Source organism: Punica granatum, chromosome 8, assembly GCF_007655135.1.
Source record: "Punica granatum isolate Tunisia-2019 chromosome 8, ASM765513v2, whole genome shotgun sequence".
NCBI lineage: Eukaryota > Viridiplantae > Streptophyta > Magnoliopsida > Myrtales > Lythraceae > Punica > Punica granatum.
The window spans coordinates 25,267,925-25,286,855 of record NC_045134.1 but is presented as its reverse complement, the minus strand read 5'-3'; the positions used below and the strand labels follow the sequence as shown (position 1 = coordinate 25,286,855).

Here is an 18,931-nt window from a genome sequence, read left to right as displayed (position 1 = left end):
AGTTTACGGCCGTGTATGCTAGTCCTTCTATAATGAATCGGAGAGATCTCTGGAGTTGTCTTTCAACCATTTCAGCAGGTATCACAGGACCATGGGTTGTATTGGGAGACTTTAATACGATTCTCGATGCGTCAGAAAAGAAGGGCGGAGCTCCATTCAATCCAATCCCGGCAGCCCACTTCCAAGAGGCACTAGATAATTGCGGACTAATGGATCTAGAGAGTAGCGGACCACGTTTCACATGGCACGGCCCTGTACAAATTGGGTATGAACGGGTCTTTGAGAGGTTGGATAGGGCGGTCTGTAATGTGGAATGGCGTACGACATTTACTGATTGTAGTGTTCGTGTTTTGCCCCGACTGAAATCAGACCATCATCCTCTCTTGCTTGATACAACTGGCTTTCGGGGCAGTCATCAAGGGCGAAGACCTTTCCGCTATATGGCTGCCTGGCATTTACACAAGGACTTCCCCCGATTCGTTCGTGAAACATGGCACAACGTCACTGATTTACCTGGGGGTCTAACTTATTGTCGAGAGCAGCTACAAATTTGGAATCGAAACACGTTCGGCTCGATTAATCGGAGAAAGGAGAAGTTGATGGCTCGCCTTCTAGGGATACAATCCAAACTTCAGCGAGGAACGAATCCTTTCTTATCGAGGCTCGAGGCAAAGTTGTCGGCTGAGCTGGAAGAGGTGCTATCACAAGAGGAAATCATGTGGTATCAAAAGTCTCGATCGGAATGGGTGAAGCTTGGAGACCGAAACACAAAATATTTCCATGCCAAAGCAGTCCAGAAGCGTAGACGTATTCGAGTTGAAATCCTACGAAATGACGAGGGGGAGTGGATCAATGACGAGGCTATGTTGAAGTGTATGACTCTTAGACACTTCCAGCGACTATATGTGGCATCTAATGACATACGGCCTACTACTTTACTAAATGGTTTTCCTGCTGTTCTACATGATAAGCTACAGCATCTTGATAGAGCTATTACACCGGAAGAAGTTTACAGGGCTCTCTTTGATATGGATCCGTTTAAGGCGCCGGGTCCCGATGGCTTCCAAGCGGTGTTCTTCCAAAAGAATTGGTCGGTTATCTCTGAAGCAGTCATTAAATTTGTGCGGGATGTCTTCGAGAACAGACGGTCCATAGCTGAAGTGAACGATACTCTATTGGTGCTTATTTCAAAAATTCCTCAGCCAGAGACGCTGCATAACTTTCGACCGATAAGCTTGTGTAATGTTGCCTTCAAGCTTGTAACGAAATTGATCGCCAATAGGCTGCAACGCTATATGTCGGATTTGATCTCTCCGAATCAAGTCAGCTTCGTCCCTGGGAGACACATTCAAGACAACATTGTCATTGCGCAAGAACTGGTTCATACCATGAGCCGAATGCGAGGGAAAAAACTCTTCATGTCGATCAAGATTGACTTTGAAAAGGCCTATGATAGACTGAGTTGGGACTTCATTCGTGACACCTTAGCTATTGCGGGGTTCCCTTCGAATTTGAGACGAGTAATCCTACAGTGTATTACGACGGCCTCGATGCAAGTTCTGTGGAATGGGGAGCTTACGGAGTCTTTCAACATGGGTCGTGGAATCAGGCAAGGCTGTCCTCTTTCTCCTTATATTTTTGTCCTTTGTATAGAGAGGTTGTCGCATTTGATTTCTAGTGCAGTAGGGGATGGGATTTGGAGACCAATTCGAACAGGTAAGCATGGGTCACCAATTTCTCACCTAATGTTCGTGGATGATCTGTTGCTTTTCTCGGAGGCTTCGATGGAGCAAGTACAAGTCATCAAGAACGTGTTGGATGCATTTTGTGCAGCTTCGGGGCAGAAGGTCAGTCCAGCTAAGTCGTCGTTGTTCTTCTCACGAAATGTCCCGCCTGATCTGCGAGCCCAAATCATGCAAGCCAGTGGTTTTGTGGTCGCGCCTTCGTTAGGGCGATATTTGGGAGTGCCTTTAATCGTAGGGAGAGTCACTCGAGATCATTTTCAAAGTGTGATTAAGAGGGTCCGAGCTAGATTAGAAGGATGGGAGAGTAGATCTTTGTCATTAGCAGGCAGGATCACTCTTGCCCAAACAGTAATTCAAACCATCCCTTATTATTCAATGCAGGTTCTAAAATTCCCAGCATCAATCTGTGATGAATTAGAACGTATTTGCAGGAATTTTATATGGGGTCACTTGGCCGATCAAAGGAAGCTTCACTTGGTAGGCTGGGAGACCCTTACACGGCCTGTGGTCGAAGGTGGCTTGGGACTACGAAGACTCAGGCAGGCTAACGACGCATTTCTGGCTAAATTGGGTTGGGGTCTATTGACTGAAAAGGAGGCTTTTTGGGTACGGGTACTTACACAGAAGTATGTGGGGCGTGTAGATGAGGGTTTGAAGTTAAAGATTTCGCCCCAAGATTCATGGCTATGGAAAGCAATTGCGCGGGCTTGGAATCAGGTTTCAGAAGGTGCTACGTGGGCCATCAATCGTGGTGATAGGGCCCGGTTCTGGGAGGACAGTTGGATTCCTAATTGTCGACCGTTATTAGATTTGTCGCGAAGGGAGGTGCCCGCAGATCTGCGAGGCCGACCAGTGGCGGATTTTGTAGATGTCAGTGGCAGCTGGAATTGGAACGTATTCTCGAATTGGTTGGATCACTCTTCGATGTTGAAGGTAGCAGCGGTGGTGCCACCGAAGGCTAGCATGGAGACTGACTTCTTGTTTTGGTCGAAGGAGGCTTCAGGCTCGTTTTCGGTCTCATCTGCGTATTTGTTACTATGCCCGAGATCTAGTCTACACCCAGAAAATTTGTGGAAAATTATATGGCAGTGGGATGGACCACAAAGGATCCGTTCGTTCCTCTGGCTCGCCGGGCATGACCGATTGCTTACAAATGAACATCGGGTAAAAAGAAATTTAGCTTCATCCTCGCTGTGTGCTAGTTGTAATATTGCTGTGGAAAATACTCTCCATGTTCTACGAGATTGTTCTTTGTCTTGTGCGGTCTGGAAGCAGCTAATACCGCGCTCCATGTGGCAATCCTTCTTCTCTGTGCCTTTGAATAATTGGCTGGTGCAAAATTTGAGTATTAAGGTAAAAAATCAGAAGGGTATCTCATGGGCAGTGGTGTTTGGCGTGGGCTGCTGACTTATGTGGTCGTGGAGAAATAAGTCAATTTTTGACCAAACCTTTTCTAGGCCGCAAGATGCGCATGTGTCCATTCTTCGGGCGGCCGAGTCCTTCTCTGTAGGATGGCAGGATCAGGTTGTAGTTCGCAGAACTGTTAGGGAATGGCAACTCGTGGGTTGGAATCGACCTTCACGTGGGTGGATCAAGTTAAACACGGATGGAGCCTCGAAAGGGAATCCGGGTCCAGCAGGAGCGGGAGGAGTCCTTCGGAAGGAGGATGGTGTCTGGATCGCAGGTTTTGCGAGAAATGTTGGGATTGCAACGGCAGTAGTGGCGGAGTTATGGGGAGTGCTTTCAGGATTGGAGCTGGCATGGGAGCTCGGTTATCGGCTTGTTTTATTGGAAGTTGACTCTTTATTAGTCACTCGTCTCATCGCTGGTAGTGGGCCAAGAGCACCACAATTGAGAACCATAGTTCGGGAGATTCGTTCGTGGCTTGAGCGTGACTGGCAGGTTGAAGTCAGTCATCAGTATCGGGAAGAGAATTCTGTAGCGGATTGGATGGCACGATGGTCACTTAGCCTACCCTTGGGGTTACACATTCAACATATTCCACCGCCGGAAGTTAGAGCTCTACTTGCTGGAGATATTATTGGGGCTGCCTTACCCCGTCTTTGTTCGATTTAGTTATTTGTATATTTGCTTTTTGTTTTGTCCTCGGGCTTCGGCCCCCTATCAACCGAAAAAAAAAAGAGATAAAAGGTTAAAGGCTGTTATGAATTTCAGCTCGCATCTTCTGCGGGTGCTTGCAGTTACTTTCCCCCTCTCATAAACGGTTAATCCTTAGCATTCTCTTCAGATTGATTGCTTGCTATCTTAATAAGTTTTGTCTACATGGTTTCTTTTGAGAGTTGATCGGGAGTTCCACGACTGAATTTTGAACTATAACCATTATGGATTAGTGAATTGGGGTTGCTCGGATGCGTAATTAAATATCACATCATCGGCAAACTTTTGAACCTCTTATCTGAGTCTCAGTGACTGAAGAATAACGATTTAGAGAGTGATTTGGCATTCATGTTCTATTGCTAAAAGTCTTCATTGTTTTTATTGTTATTACATGTATTAACTGCACTTTGCTGCACTTAATCTGTAATTTTTGCTTTTTAACATCTACTTTGAAACTGGTTAGTTCAAAGGAGAGAATGGAATGCTATTAAACTGTGGAGAGGATAAAGGTATTGTGCGGGATATATAATTATTTATTTACTGTATTTTGCAAGATAATTTGTCAGCGTGTTTTTCTTTATGTGCTAACGTTAACATTTATTCGTTCCAGGTGCTAATTACTGTCTAGAATTTTTGAGATCCCATCCCTCACAGCAGACGCTGGCCTCCTCCCAACAGCCGGTAGTACCTGTCGTTGAGTAACTTCACATCTTTGGCCTCCTCCGGCAGCCTTCCACTGCCCATACAACAACAACACCCGCCTCTTCACCGCCAGGATGACACCATTGCTTCAGTACACTACCTTTCGGTAAATATTCTTCCATATCTTTATGAAGGTTCTAATGTGCTAAAAAGTGCTAATGTTGTTATCTTATTTGTTGTGGATTTTATAAATTAACGAATTAGTATGTAAAAAACATTTTCACTCATATTGCATATGATCCCAGTGCCTTTTTTTCCTATCAAAGGCAAGTTACCTTCCGGTAGTCCTTTCTGCATAAGTTCAACTTTGATGGCCCTAAACTGTTCTTATGCTCATCAATCTGCAGATACATACTTTATTCCATATTGTTTTGTCTTAGCATAACTCTGAACTTTCTTCATGGAATGAGAGCACAAAGAATATACTGGAAAGACCTGTACACTCTGCTTTTCTACTAATAAAGTTGCACTCGTCCAATGTGGCTTATGCGCTTTCTTTCCATTTCTGAACCTTACGTGTCCAATGGTCTCTTACGCAGTACTATGAGAAATGATTCGGCCCATTTGGATTCAAAAAAATTTGATTTTAACTTTAACTTTAACTTTAACTTTAACTCAACACACTACACAACAAAAATACACATTTTCCAAGTAAAATTTATAATCACATCTCATTTGTCATTTTCTACAATTAAAATCAAAATCAAAATAACTTTAACTCTGAATCCAAACGGCCCCGAAGTGATTATGAGCTGTCTCACGAAGAACGCTGCATGCCCAATGTCGGGAAAAATTACTTGGGTGATACAAAACTTTCTAAGTTGTAACGTGAACGATATAAATTTTTTTTGTAACAATTTTCAATCCAATCCGTTAATTTCCGCCGACGCCGTGAAGACTTTCTGACGTGGTATGTGACATAGCAAGTCGTATCGTATGTAAATTTAAATCTTTTAGCATGATGTAACAAATTGATACAAAACTTTATTAAGATGTAACAAATTGGTACAAGACTTCTATTAAGATGTAACGAAATGATCAAATAGCGGAACAAATGAGACAATATTAAAGCAAGTTAATCTACTTTAAAGCAACTTCAGTATAACAATATGGATTGATTTCCCTTTCAAAGCAGCAACAATCCATGTAAACTCAACAATGGCACAATATGGAATACAATATCTGCCTCTCACTATAATCAGTAAAGAACTCTCATAATTAAACGGCCAAGAGTTACCAAGACAGTTACACCCAATCGCAATAATAAAATGGCAGATTGTTCTTTTCAAATTTCAATTGCTCTTTAAATCTTTAACAAAAGGGGGACACTATTTCAGAATAAGAGGACCTTAAGGGAGCAATATATTTTTTATTTAATGTTCCTCTTGTTGAGATTTGAAAAAATAATCTACCCCTTTTATTATTACGATTGGGTATAACTGTCTTGATAACTCTTGGTCATTTAGTTATGAGAGTTCTTTACTGAATATGGTGAGAGACAGATATGATATTCCATACTATGTTGTTGCTGAGTTTACATGGGTTGTTGCTGTTTTGAAAAGGAAAGCAATCCATATTGTGCTTGTCAAGTTTCTTTAAAGCAGGTTAATTTACTTTAACATTGTTTCATTTGTTCCGCTATTTGTATCATTTCATTACATCAAAAGTTTTATACCAATTTGTTACATTTTAATAAAGTTTTGTACCAATTCATTATATCTTAATAAAGTTTTATACTCATTTGTTATATCATGCTAAAAGATTTAAGCTTACGTATGATACAGCTTGTCGCGTAACGCACCACGTCAGAAAGTCTTCACGGCGTCGGCGAAAATTGACGAGTTGGACTTGATTGAAATAATTTGATACGTTTTGTATCAAATTGTTACAAAAAAAAAGATTTTATACCGTCCGCGTTACAGCATAAAAAGTTTTATATCACCCGAGTAATTTTCCCCTCAATGTCGAGGACATGATGTGCCATCTCAAAGCATAGGTGCACTGCCAAAAAATTCAGTTTTAATGATCACCGGTCATTTAGGATTATTATTATTTTTGCTGAATAAGATTAATATGATTTTGCACATAAGTGATTATTACATTCTAATACCTTTGTTCCTGTACAAGAAAACCGAGAAAAACAAAGTGGAAGAAAAAGGGGCATACATGGGAAGATTTCCATGTATCCTTTTCATCTCGCCAGCTGATAGAACCTTGCTCTGATTTATAACTGGACTTATATGGATGATGTTTCATTTTTTGTTGTTGGGTTTGGGTTTCATATGTCCCAATGCCCCTTGAAAATGTTTCTCTTTTTTGTTTAAAGCGGAACGAAAGCAGGATGAGTTTTAGCTTATTTGAGATTATTCCTGCGTATAGACATGAGTTTTGCTTATTTGCGATGATTCCGAAATCGTGTATGGGAGTTCTTAGCCATTCATGACTCAATAATCATCATGGTGCTATCTGATCAAGTACTCAAATACTACTAATGCAGTTCATTATTCCGTTCAAAACGATAAAAAGAGTTTATAGTGCGCACAATTGAGCTATTAAACTCATGCTCTAAATTATGCACTGCACGAAACATTTCTACGAAACAGTGAAAAAAACTCACTTCAACGCAAGTAGCTTACAGTAATAGGTCAACGTGTGGCTTATAACTATTTCATATATAAATGCTAATTTAGGCCAATACTTTAAAACAACTTAAAATGTCAATTTAAAACGTTATATCAACACTTGAGCTTTTCATCTAATGCGTAAGTAATTGTGCACGAGCGAAGTGACAATATTCCACAGCCGATCAATTTCGCCCAGTTTATTTTATTATACAAAAAAAAAAACTTTGCTCAGCTGATCAACTTCGGCAATGGTGCATCAATGAAAAAGAAAAATATGAGGACGACGGGTTATTTTATTGTCACTGGAGCCTCTAATTCAATTTTTTTTTAATGAATACTAGCCCTCATGCACGGACGTGATTGCTTTCGGGTGTTTGAACAAACTCAAATATTAGTTTAACAGTTCAAATCGTTGCTTTCAGGCCTAGGAACAAACTCGATTGTAACATTAAAAGTCCAAATCATTGCATTACTGAATTTCACATAGTAATAACCAAGTCCATATGAATTGAACAAATTAAAGAACTTGCTAAATAACAACGCGACCATCACGACTTATTCATTACGACTAAGATGGCCGCGTTGTTGTCTAGCAATTTCTTTAGTTTGTTCAATTTCATATGGATTTAGTTATTGATGCATGGAATTCAATTATAGACCAGTTTGTTCCTAGGCTTGATAACGACGATTTGGACTGTTAAACTAATATTCGAGTTTACTCAAACACCCGAAAGCAATCGCGCACGCGTGAAGCGGGTGCATGAGTACTAGTGCATATATATATATATTCTTTAATTATTCAGGAAAAAAAAGTCCTTAATCAGGGTATTGATTTTTAGTAAATGATATTTGTCTTGTTGTTTGTGCATGAAGACAAAATCAAGGGCAGATCTTTGTCATAAACACGTGGATTCTGAGGAGCTTCATCATGGCAAGTGCCCAAAAGACTTTACAATTGACTACTAAGTAATAATGACCATATGTGCAAAATCAAAGGTTTAATCAAGCTATCTCCTAATTTAGTTCATTTCAATAATTATTCTGAGAAGAAATGAAACCCTTAACAATACCTGGAGATCCGGCGCACACAGTTTTCACTAACTGATCTTCGATATTCATACAGAACTGATCAAATATATTTGTCAATTTGAATGTGAAGATGTATATATACACTGTATAAACATAAACATTTCATAATCATGTGTGTGTGTTGAGACAATGACAGAGATAGACAGCAAAGAGAAGAAGGTTGCAAAAATCTGATAAGTAAAGAAAGAATATTTTGCATGAGGTGGGACATATACGATAATTATTAGAGCGTATTTGTTGGAAGATGTATATTCTCCATTTCTAGTCAAAGGATGTGATCATTTCTTGCCCATGTAAGGCCAAATATGAGCCGCCTCACCAGATCTTGCCCTTCACGTAATAATTATCATCACTTTTTTAACTTATTACTACTTTAACCGGGGATCGGACTTCGCCCTACTAGTCACACAATTTATACTTATGAATACCCCGCTAGCACGGGATAGTAAGTTCGGCCACACATGGACGTGCAGATGACCCGCGACATTCGCTGATCCCGCATGCTTCATGGTGACTCGATCTTGATTTTTAACCGAAGGAGTTGCACCATCCGAACCACCAATCCAACTTTGATTATTTCACCAAATCATTGATCAATCATATGCTAAAACAACGGTCGAGAAGTCCCGTTCGCATGTTCACAATCCCAAACCACGATAATCTCGCCAACCCCCCTTATGCATGCGATGACTGGTAACTGCTCTTGTTTACAGCATCCGCATATATAAATGTCATTTGATGATCGGATTCGATTTGATTCAGTTCGGCTTGGTTCAGGTAGAGCTTTCTAAGCCACCAATGCAGTTCCTGGTTAGGAAGATAATCTGTTGATATGGACTCTGTAAGTATTTCATGGACAGCAGAAGAAGAAGACAAAAAGGAAGGGAATCCTTCCAATCTATATATATATATAGACATGTCCCTTAGGCCAGTATTGATTTGTCTTCCTCTTCCTCAAACCATGAGCTCAATAATGGAGAGTGACGAGCAGAAGGGTTCTTCTCTTCACTCTCCACTGATCCAACATCAAGAAGACGATGATGCCCTGAGAGCATTGGGGTCAAATGGCAAGGCAGAGACAGGGAAGGGTGTCTGCTGTTTATTAGTTGGGAGAGGGGAAGTGTTCGAGGAGATTAAGAAGCAACTATGGCTCGCCGGTCCTCTGATATCCGTCAGCCTCTTGCTGTACTGCCTGCAGATGATCTCGGTCATGTTCGTCGGCCATCTCGGGGAGTTGCCCCTCTCCGGCGCTTCTATGGCCACTTCCTTCGCATCCGTCACTGGCTTTAGCTTACTGGTGGGTTGGCTTTTGCTATCTGTTGTCTGTTAATGGCCACCCGCGACATTTCTCTCTTGCAGACACTGCGTGTTTCAGCTAGGTTACATGATACATGACAAACCGCACCATCGATATAAATATTGGAACCTATTCGTGTTTGTTCGGGGAAAGGAAGTTTTCCTGCTGTAATTCTCTTCAAGTAGGATTTATCCTTACAACACAGTCAGTATTGCATAACTGTGTTGTGTTCCGACCGGTAAGCTTTCGGCAGCATCTGTCTTTTGAACGGCTTGGAAGTTACGATACTTTACAGCCTCGGTGTTTATTGCGAACAATGATGTTAGACCTGAATTTGCAACCTCATTTCTTAATCTTTTGAACTCTTTGTTTGCTGCCAATTTGTAGTTCGTTATTTAAGGTTTCTGTAGACGCTAAGAATGCAACATTTGGTGTTTCTATGGATAGAGAACCGAGCCCTCGAGGTTGGCTGTTATAACATGGTATCAGAACTCGAAGTTATGGATTTGGTAGATCAGTGCAATTAATTAAACAGTTAAATGTTTATACGGCTTAAAGCAATCATTTCGTTATGTTGGATGCTCGATTTCCACTCGTATGACGAATTTTTCCACTGTCATTAGACTGGGATGGCGAGTGCATTGGACACTTTCTGTGGCCAGTCGTACGGGGCAAAGCAGTACCACATGCTCGGGGTCCACACGCAACGTGCCATGGCCATCCTACTGCTTGTCAGTGTGCCCCTCGCAGTGATCTGGGCAAACACGGAGCCCATCCTAGTCGCTGTCGGCCAGGAAACCGAGATAGCACAAGTAGCCGGAACTTATGCCAGGTTCATGATCCCGAGTCTCTTCGCCTATGGCCTCCTCCAGTGCCTTGTGAAGTTCTTGCAGACGCAGAGCATCGTCTTCCCAATGATGATAAGCTCGGGAGTTGTCACTCTTCTCCATATCTTGATCTGCTGGGCTCTGGTTTTCAAGTCGGGTCTCGGGTTTAGAGGAGCTGCCGTTGCAAACTCTATCTCTTATTGGTTGAATGTGCTATTGATGGCGATTTATGTGAAGTTCTCTCCTTCTTGCTCGAAGACTTGGACCGGGTTCTCTAAGGAAGCCCTGCACAATGTTCTTACTTTCATCAGACTGGCCATCCCTTCAGCGGTTATGGTGTGGTAAGGTCTCAATATCCATAGATAAAATTATTGTAGCCGTTTCAGTGGCTACTGCTGTAGATTTACTCGGATTTGGGCGTTCTTCTCTGTGCAGCTTAGAGATGTGGTCATTTGAAATGATGGTTCTGCTCTCAGGCCTCCTCCCTAATCCGACTTTGGAGACTTCGGTGCTCTCCATCAGGTTAATCTTGTCTGGCTTTCACCTCGAAACTCATTTTTCTTAACCTGTTAAGAGACCAGCTTCCGTAAAAATCCAAGCCCCTGAGAAGTGCTCGATCTTTTCCTTGCTAAGAGACCGATTTCCATAACACGTTTTTACGTTCTGTTCATTCCATCTGCTTCTGTTACATTTCATTGTCAATTCCATCTGTGAATTCCTGACAAGCACCGAAAACTTTCTGCAGTCTCAACACTGCTGCAACAGTTTGGATGATACCATTTGGCCTAAGCGGTGCAGTGAGGTGAGTACTTTGAACAATGTACAAACTGTACATTTCCTTTGATATGCATATATTTCTAATTCTAAACCACGTTTAATCTGCAGCACCCGGGTCTCAAACGAGCTTGGGGAGGGGAAACCTCAAGCTGCTATTTTGGCAGTTCGTGTAGTCCTAGGGATGGCTGTTACAGAGGGCATTTTGCTCGGAACCATCCTAATATTGATACGGAACGTATGGGGCTATGCTTACAGCAGTGAAGAAGAGGTAGTGAAATACGTTGCTGTCATGATGCCAATTCTCGCAGTCTCGAACTTCCTAGATGGACTCCAATGCGTCCTATCAGGTCCATTTCTCTCGCTGACATTCATTTTCTTGCATCTTTCTTTTCCCCTATACCGAGAAATGGCAGCAGTTGAATTTGAATTATTCTGTTTCGAGTGAAATGACCAGTCCTTTTCTCAGCAGGTACTGCTAGAGGATGCGGGTGGCAAAAGATTGGAGCTTATGTGAATCTCGGATCATATTATATAGTTGGGATTCCATCTGCAGTTCTACTGGCGTTCGTGTTACATGTCGGTGGTAAGGTGAGATTCCTTCTCATGTTCTCTAGCACACGAGAAGAGAACGCTATCCATATCATTTTTTTCTTTTATAACGTGATTTTGACGCCGGGGGATCCTCTATGGAATTTCACTTTGACAAATGTTTTGGGCAGGGACTGTGGCTTGGGATCATATGCGCCCTCATCGTGCAAGTGCTCTCACTTCTTCTCATCACCATTCGTACCAACTGGGATCAACAAGTAAGGCTCGGTTCTTCCTTCCAATTTATTCGACAAAATCTCAACCGAAGTACTTTTGTTTCTGTTCCCTTTTAGCCTAAATTTTCTCCTTTATGCAGGCAGAGAAGGCTATTGAGAGAGTATATGAGTCCGTCGTCCCGGTGGAGGGAGTGGCATGAAGCAAGCAAATGAACCTGCAAAACTTGAATGATAGAATGACGAATAGGCTCGTGTATTTCTCATTTTTAGAGCCGATAAGATCCATCTGACCCCTGTTTTGCTTCCAGCAAGTTCATGCTAATCGACTGGTAGTGGCTCTGAACAATTCGATTCGGGCCGATCCATTAGGATTGATTTCAAGTATGTTTCCTAGATTCTCTTAAATGCAGGATATAAACATCAATGCTATCTTCTGCCTCTTCTTCACCAGCATTCACGCAATCACTTCGTCCATACTTTTTCAATCCAAGTAAAACAGACATCTTCTGCTTCATTGAGAATATCGGTATCTTGTTCTTACAGCAGGACATAACCAGCACGGGAACTCGATGTAATGGTCGTTGAAAAAAAACGAGAAACATACTCTTTACACGGCATTGGAATCTGTATATACCTAGTAAATGTGCAGGGTGCTTATAGTTCACCATATATATTAGAGATGCATCAACTTAACCAGTTTGATCTGGTTTGATTTTCTAGCTCAAGTCCGAACAAGATCAGTCCGATCCCTCGAGGGAAATGATCACTCCATTCAATCAGAGGGTTCAATCTCTGTTTGATTTCGACGGAAGTAACGAGAAAAGCAAATTTGGTGTAGGCGTAGGCGGTGCTAGAGGTTGCGGGTCGCAAAAGCAAGGCGTGTTTGTCAATCTCAGAGCGTGTTACTTAGTCGGGATTCCATGCGCAATCCTGCCGGGCTTCGTGTTTCAATTCAGCGGAAAGGTGAAAATCTATTTCTCCTTGTGTCGTCTTAAAACCCAAGTAAAAGATCAGTATCGATTCTTTCCCATGCAACACTATTTCGAGCCCGAGCGATTGTCGGTAAGATTCACTGGAAGAGATGTTTGGACAGGGTCTGTGGCTCGAGATGATATGCGCCCTCACCGTGCAAGTGTCCGCTCTTCTTCTCATCACTCTTTGAACCAATTTGGGAGCAGGAAGTAAGACTTCCAATCATCTTCCGGAACATCTTTCAATCCTTTTGTCAAAATTTCTGTATTTGGGCAAAGAAGGCTACGGAGAGAGCACAATTCTTCAGTCTCAGCAGAAGCAGCATCATAAATCTACTTACTTGGAAATACAGAGTGTTCACCGAAGTAGACTCCATGGTTGCCGGATCGAGGAACATAGTCATTGCCGATGTTTCCTGAGTTTCAGAATTATTGATTCTCGGCTCGATTCTATTGAGACAGCCTATAACTTGAGCTTGCTGTTCATACTGGGAGCAACAATTATCAGATTCGGTTTCCATTGAATAAGGAAAAAGCTTTCGCCATGACGACCGGGGAAAAACACCAGTTGCATTCCCTACCATTCACTGCATTCTGCAGGCTTCAACCCCCCGGAACAGAGGGCTTAAGTTGCAAGATATAACTTGAACTAGTCAAATTCAATATTGAGACTGGCGACTAAATGATCGGAATCAGAGAATTTGACAATATCAGCAGGCAAATAAGAGAACGAATTTTCATTGCAGTCACTCATAATGTACAGTCAAGAAACAAAGGCATTGAATGTCATTAAGCAATCTCATTGTCTCCCTTTCAAAGTGAAAGCTGTGAAACATAGCTCACACTATATAGAAGCCTAATTGGTACTAAGAAAGGAAAAGTTGAGCCAATTAAGTTGCAAACATCGATACTATAATGACAAGACAGACAAGATGATATAGGAAACAGTTTTGGGTTTCCGCCGATTTGTTTTGCAGGTCACCAAAAATATGGAAAAGGAAGTCACTGCTTAGCTCTTAGCTTCACACTGTGTGTACACGATTATTCAAGTCCATACTCCAATCCAAAAAAGACGAATGCCTTCTGCTTCATAAAGAATGGAAGTGTCCTAAATTTTAGAACAGAAAATCAATCAACAAAGGGAACTCAATTTAATACTGAATGAAGTTTGGCAATCTCAAAGTCTGCATACCTCATAAATGTGAGCAGTGCCGATAGTTCGTTAGAAGTATCGGCGAATCTTTTGCATAATTATAACAAATTAATTGATCCCTATTAATCAGGATGTTGGAATTCAAGATCTAGCTTCCTTTTCAGATGGGTCCTGTCCGCGCTGTTAAGAGAGACACAGAGAGAGAGAATTGGATTAATCTCCAGCAAGACAGCTCTACCAAAAAAAATGAGATAGGAAAATGTCGAGATTCACAGAAACATCAATGCCAGAGTCCGATTAAATATTGTTCTGAATATAGAAAGACATCTGCTGTGCGCATCCTGAGCACAGTGACTACGCCATCCCACCAAATGAGTGTACATTCTACAGAAACACGATAACTTGTCTAACATTTTTTTTATCATGTAGAAGGAAACAGAGAGAGAGAGAGAGAGAGAGAAGGCACCAAAGCCTTGATTATAATTCATAAAAAGCATTTCCACAATCGATTCATTGATCTTGAAAAAATGTTCACTATCAACAAAACAGGACGTCACGCAAAAGACACATGATACATCTATCAAGTAGTACCAGCGTTCCTAATATCATAATGGTCATCAGACGTGGCGACCAAAATGGTCAACGGGATGCAAAACCCCTATCGATATACGTTACCCAAAAGAGATTCCATAGACCTTTTCTATTTTTGGATAAGTACCCAATAAAACTTTCACGTGATTAGAAAAATATTTTGCAATCATATGGAACCTGCACTTTTCTCAATCTACACGTGCCCCTTAGTCCACCCATAGCATTTAATCTCTTCCACTATTTTCATTTAGAATTGGTTAAGACTCAATCTCCACTAAATCACACCACAGAAATAACGGGTCCAGTAACTCATAGATATGACATCAAAATGACCCAAAGGATCATGCACTATAAACATAGAAAAAAGAAACAGGTCGCCTAAGATCCTACCAAACTGAGCATTTTCTATATATTGATATGACGACTGGGAATGGGTAACCTCAAGATGTCATCACTAGACTATGTTCCCTCTACAAGTGTGCTTCCCATAGCCTTGCAACGGAACGGATAAAATTTGCAATGCAAATGGGAATGTGATAGCTCAAGCTGCTACAGATAAAGAAAAAACATCTTAGAAAATGAGACATGAAGGCTATTGCTGTGAAAAAGTAGCAAATTTATTTTGTTAGCAAATGGTCTAGAACAACTGCAGTTGAAACGATCATTTTCATATCTATACAGCTAGCCTAAACAATCATCTCCATATGAAAAACTTGATAGGCTTTCCATGTGCTAGAGACTTAGAACTATCTCATTTAGCGATTTTGGTTCCTCTCTGAGAAAGACAAAAGGTTATGGAAACATTGAAAGTCCAAGGTCAAGGTAGTCCTGAATCCAATTTGAAGTTGATTTAGTAAGGATAGTGAAGTCTTTCCAAAATTGAAATTTAATCTTACTTTTCTTATCTTGAAAAAGAGAAATGAAGTCTTCCAATGCTCCAGTTCTCTAATATCACCCTTAGAAAGGAATTTTTCTTACTGTTTTCGCCATCAAAGTTTAAGATTTCTTGCACATATAAAAAGGACACAGCACATATATAACTCAAGAAAAGATGTAGTTGTGTAAAGAAAAACGTGGAAGAGAATAAAAATTGATCTTGATTACTTCATTTCCATGTAAATTACAGAGTTCCCAATCAGAAATCTGCACTTCCAATTACCTGTTAATTGTAGGTCTATTTGGGGGTCTAGCCGCAAAAATCGAAAAATCTAGCGACATAGGAGCCTGGTCGCTCCTACCACCGGTATCTTCTGGGCCCAGTTTATCATTCCCATGATCACCATATTTATCGCTCTGATAAGCACTTCCTTCAGTTCCTTCTCGCTCGGGCATAACCCTCCTTGACTTCCTAGGAGGGGATAGAACAGTGGGGCCCTCTCTCGAGCTTATTTCAGAAACTCTAGGATTCACAGACTCCCGCTTTGGCACAGGTCGCGGAAGCTTTTCTGGGTTGGTGGGCAAAGGTGCAGATGTAAAATACCTAAACGACAAAAGGATAAGAACAAGACTAGAAATTAGCTATAAGTGTTGATTTTCCAATGGCGTATTAGGCAAATCATAGCCAGAGAGAAGATCATTTAATAACATAAGGGAAGCTCAATCAAGCTCGAGAGGCTCTCCAGCCGAGCATGCTCAGCTCAAGCTTAGAAATTAAACTGAAAAAAAAAATTCTCTAGTCAAACCCAAGTAGCTCGAGCCTAGTTTGGCTTAGTCACACCTTACAAAGTCCTTGCCACATACCTGTGCTCTAGCGCCTGTTGCACCGAAATTCTAGATTTTGGGTCGTATGTGAACATCTTCGATAGCAAATCCAAAGCATCATCACTTGCCATCGGGAACAGTGAACGCAACAGGGGTGCTGGAACATACTGGTATTCCACATAATCGGGTAGGCATACTAAATCAGGCCATTGAGAAGACGTCGGAGTCCCAAAAGCCGCAAAGATTTTTCCCAGTTGATCGATATCGCTCGACCCCTGCTCAATAAATTCAAAGCAACATAAATCATGCATTTAAAGGAAGATAACGAACCCACACTTTTTAAATTAAGTAGACAAGATAGATCTCACTCAGACATGCAGATATGCTATGAGGCCAAAAGTTGGAAAGCAAAATAATGAAGTTAAGAAATAAGCAAGCACTAATTTCACATTTGAACACACTCATGATGCAAAGCATAAGAATAGAAATCGCAAGATTCACCTGTAAAAAGGGTCTTCGCAAGAGTAGCTCTGCAAATATGCAACCTGCAGCCCAAACATCCACAGCAGGACCATATTGTTTGGCCCCAAACAGGAGCTCAGGTGCTCTATACCACGGCGCAAAAACCTATTATATTTACACAGAAAACTAGTTAAAGAAATGACACATGTTTATCGGACAGAAAATACGCAAGAAGATTAAAGAAATAAAGAAATTCCCTTGTAACATCATAGGTGCTCGGATTAGCCAAAGGGGGAAAAAGGGAAGATCACCATCGATCATTATATCCCATTATAACATGTCAATCTTTCATTCAATAGTCATTCACAACAAGCAGAAAGTTGCTTGAAGACTGACTCATAAAGCAGGTAACCAGAGAATCTGAAAAGATCTAGATAAAATAAGCAACGGCATTATTGATCTTCTGCTGGTTGAATTTCACAGTACAACAGATGATCCAGCCGACCAGGTGCTTTAAATACCTTTTTCAACATGTATCAATACGAACATAACATACAACTTCGAGATATTTCACCCATATAATGACGCCATTACCACCATAAAATTGGAAAAACTAGCAACACATAAAGCGTGGTGCCTGCAGCAAAATCATACCTGCGGAGTGAACCTTCGTTCTGGACTCCCGAAAATTCGAGCCAAACCAAAATCAGCTAGTTTCAGATGTCCATTGGGTCCTATCAACAAATTATTGGGCTTCATATCCCTGTGATTAAAGCACAAAAAAAGAGAAGAGTTTGATAATATACTCTTATGAGGTCTAATCAGATAATTCGCCTTACGTCAAAACAGATAGAAATGAATTACCTGTGCAACACCCATTTCTTATGGCAAACTGCAAGCCCCTTAAGGGTCATTTGAAGGTAGGACTTAATGTCAGCAGGAGAAAGAAATATGTTTCGATCACGAATGACGGCTTCAAGATCAGTTTCCATGAACTCAAACACGAGGTGCAAGTTGCCCTTGTGAGGGAAGGCATCAATGAGCTCGATGATATTAGGATCTTTAAGCTCTTTAAGCAGCTTGATTTCTCTAAGGGCAGTAAAATTTACTCCTTCCTTTTGCTTCCCAATCCGAATCTTCTTTATTGCCACCACCTGTCCAGTCTGCAGGTACCATCTTTTAGTTCCAGTATTAAGACAACCATCACGAATGAGCCGAAAACTCAAAACTGACACTGTCCATTCACGTGGAAAGTGAAATTCTTCAAGAACACAAAGACCATCTGAACCAAATAATATGCATATATGTCCATTACATTATAGTATAAGTAACCTTCATTCACCGTGGAATGTCTAATAAACTCTCACTTCCACTGAAAACAGAGCAATTGAGGAGTCTTCATCCCCACTCACAAATTCCTACAACCCTAACCAGCTCGAGGTCGAAGCAGACGAGTAGAAATAAACAGAATCAGGACAAAAGACAACCTCAAGCAAGAATCTTTTAGAACTCACCTTGGTGTCGATTGCCTTGTAAACGACCCCATAAGTACCTTCACCGAGCTTCTCGCGCTTCAGGTACCTGTCGGCGACCTTCTTCGACAGATCCAGCTCTGTCATCCCTATCGATTGCTTTCTCCAACCTCTCCCCAAGAAACTACTGTACAGGACGGAATTTCTCGAGGTTTCGCTTCTACCACTTCCTCGAGAAAACCCGGCAAAAGAAGAGGTTTTGGGACATGGGTTTTTGCGCTAACGGCTCGAGGAAGCCATTGATAGGCTCAGGTGAAGCGAATATCTGCGCCTCTGTGTCTGCGAGGTTGAGAGAGCGTCAACAAGAAAGAGAAGAGAGAGAGTAAAGCAAAGGCAACGTCTATTTTGTCAATCCATTAAATTAATTATTCAATGCCAAAAAATCCAATAAATAAATTGGCAAATATTTTCGATTGCAATGGGCCGAACCATATAATTCTGGGCCGTTAAATATGGGCTGAGAAATAATTCATGGGCTTTTGAGCCTCCACATACGACCCTCTTGTTGGGCCACCTATGGGCTTTCTAGAACAAGATGGCCTTTTCGGGCTTTTTTTTCTCCCTTTTTTTAAGAATAA

General features: G+C 41.2%; 2 protein-coding genes across 4 annotated transcripts; one reads left to right on the top strand and one right to left on the bottom strand.

The window, feature by feature from the left end:
- The first annotated feature begins 9,096 nt into the window (after positions 1 to 9,096).
- Positions 9,097 to 12,425, top strand: LOC116187683 (protein DETOXIFICATION 16-like). 2 transcript variants are annotated; one of them, XM_031516574.1, is made up of 8 exons: positions 9,097 to 9,575; positions 10,199 to 10,743; positions 10,838 to 10,924; positions 11,148 to 11,204; positions 11,288 to 11,526; positions 11,649 to 11,767; positions 11,899 to 11,985; positions 12,084 to 12,425. In XM_031516574.1, the coding sequence occupies exons 1-8, from the start codon at positions 9,111 to 9,113 to the stop codon at positions 12,141 to 12,143; spliced, it is 1,659 nt and encodes a 552-aa protein (XP_031372434.1). In that variant the 5' UTR covers positions 9,097 to 9,110; the 3' UTR covers positions 12,144 to 12,425. The 2 variants fall into 2 exon arrangements, with proteins under 2 accessions (XP_031372434.1, XP_031372435.1); XM_031516575.1 differs by lacking the exon at positions 9,097 to 9,575 and adding an exon at positions 9,592 to 9,813.
- A 1,205-nt stretch (positions 12,426 to 13,630) lies between these two features.
- On the bottom strand, positions 13,631 to 18,700 carry LOC116187685 (cyclin-dependent kinase D-3-like). 2 transcript variants are annotated; one of them, XM_031516576.1, is made up of 8 exons: positions 18,336 to 18,700; positions 17,686 to 17,984; positions 17,476 to 17,584; positions 16,861 to 16,986; positions 16,399 to 16,634; positions 15,818 to 16,138; positions 14,107 to 14,247; positions 13,631 to 14,022 (listed from the first exon to the last, which is right to left on the bottom strand). In XM_031516576.1, exons 1-7 carry the CDS (start codon positions 18,438 to 18,440, stop codon positions 14,190 to 14,192), a joined length of 1,254 nt encoding a protein of 417 aa, XP_031372436.1. In that variant the 5' UTR covers positions 18,441 to 18,700; the 3' UTR covers positions 13,631 to 14,022; positions 14,107 to 14,189. The 2 variants fall into 2 exon arrangements, with proteins under 2 accessions (XP_031372436.1, XP_031372437.1); XM_031516577.1 differs by having other exon boundaries at positions 13,631 to 13,997.
- Between the last annotated feature and the right edge of the window lie 231 nt (positions 18,701 to 18,931).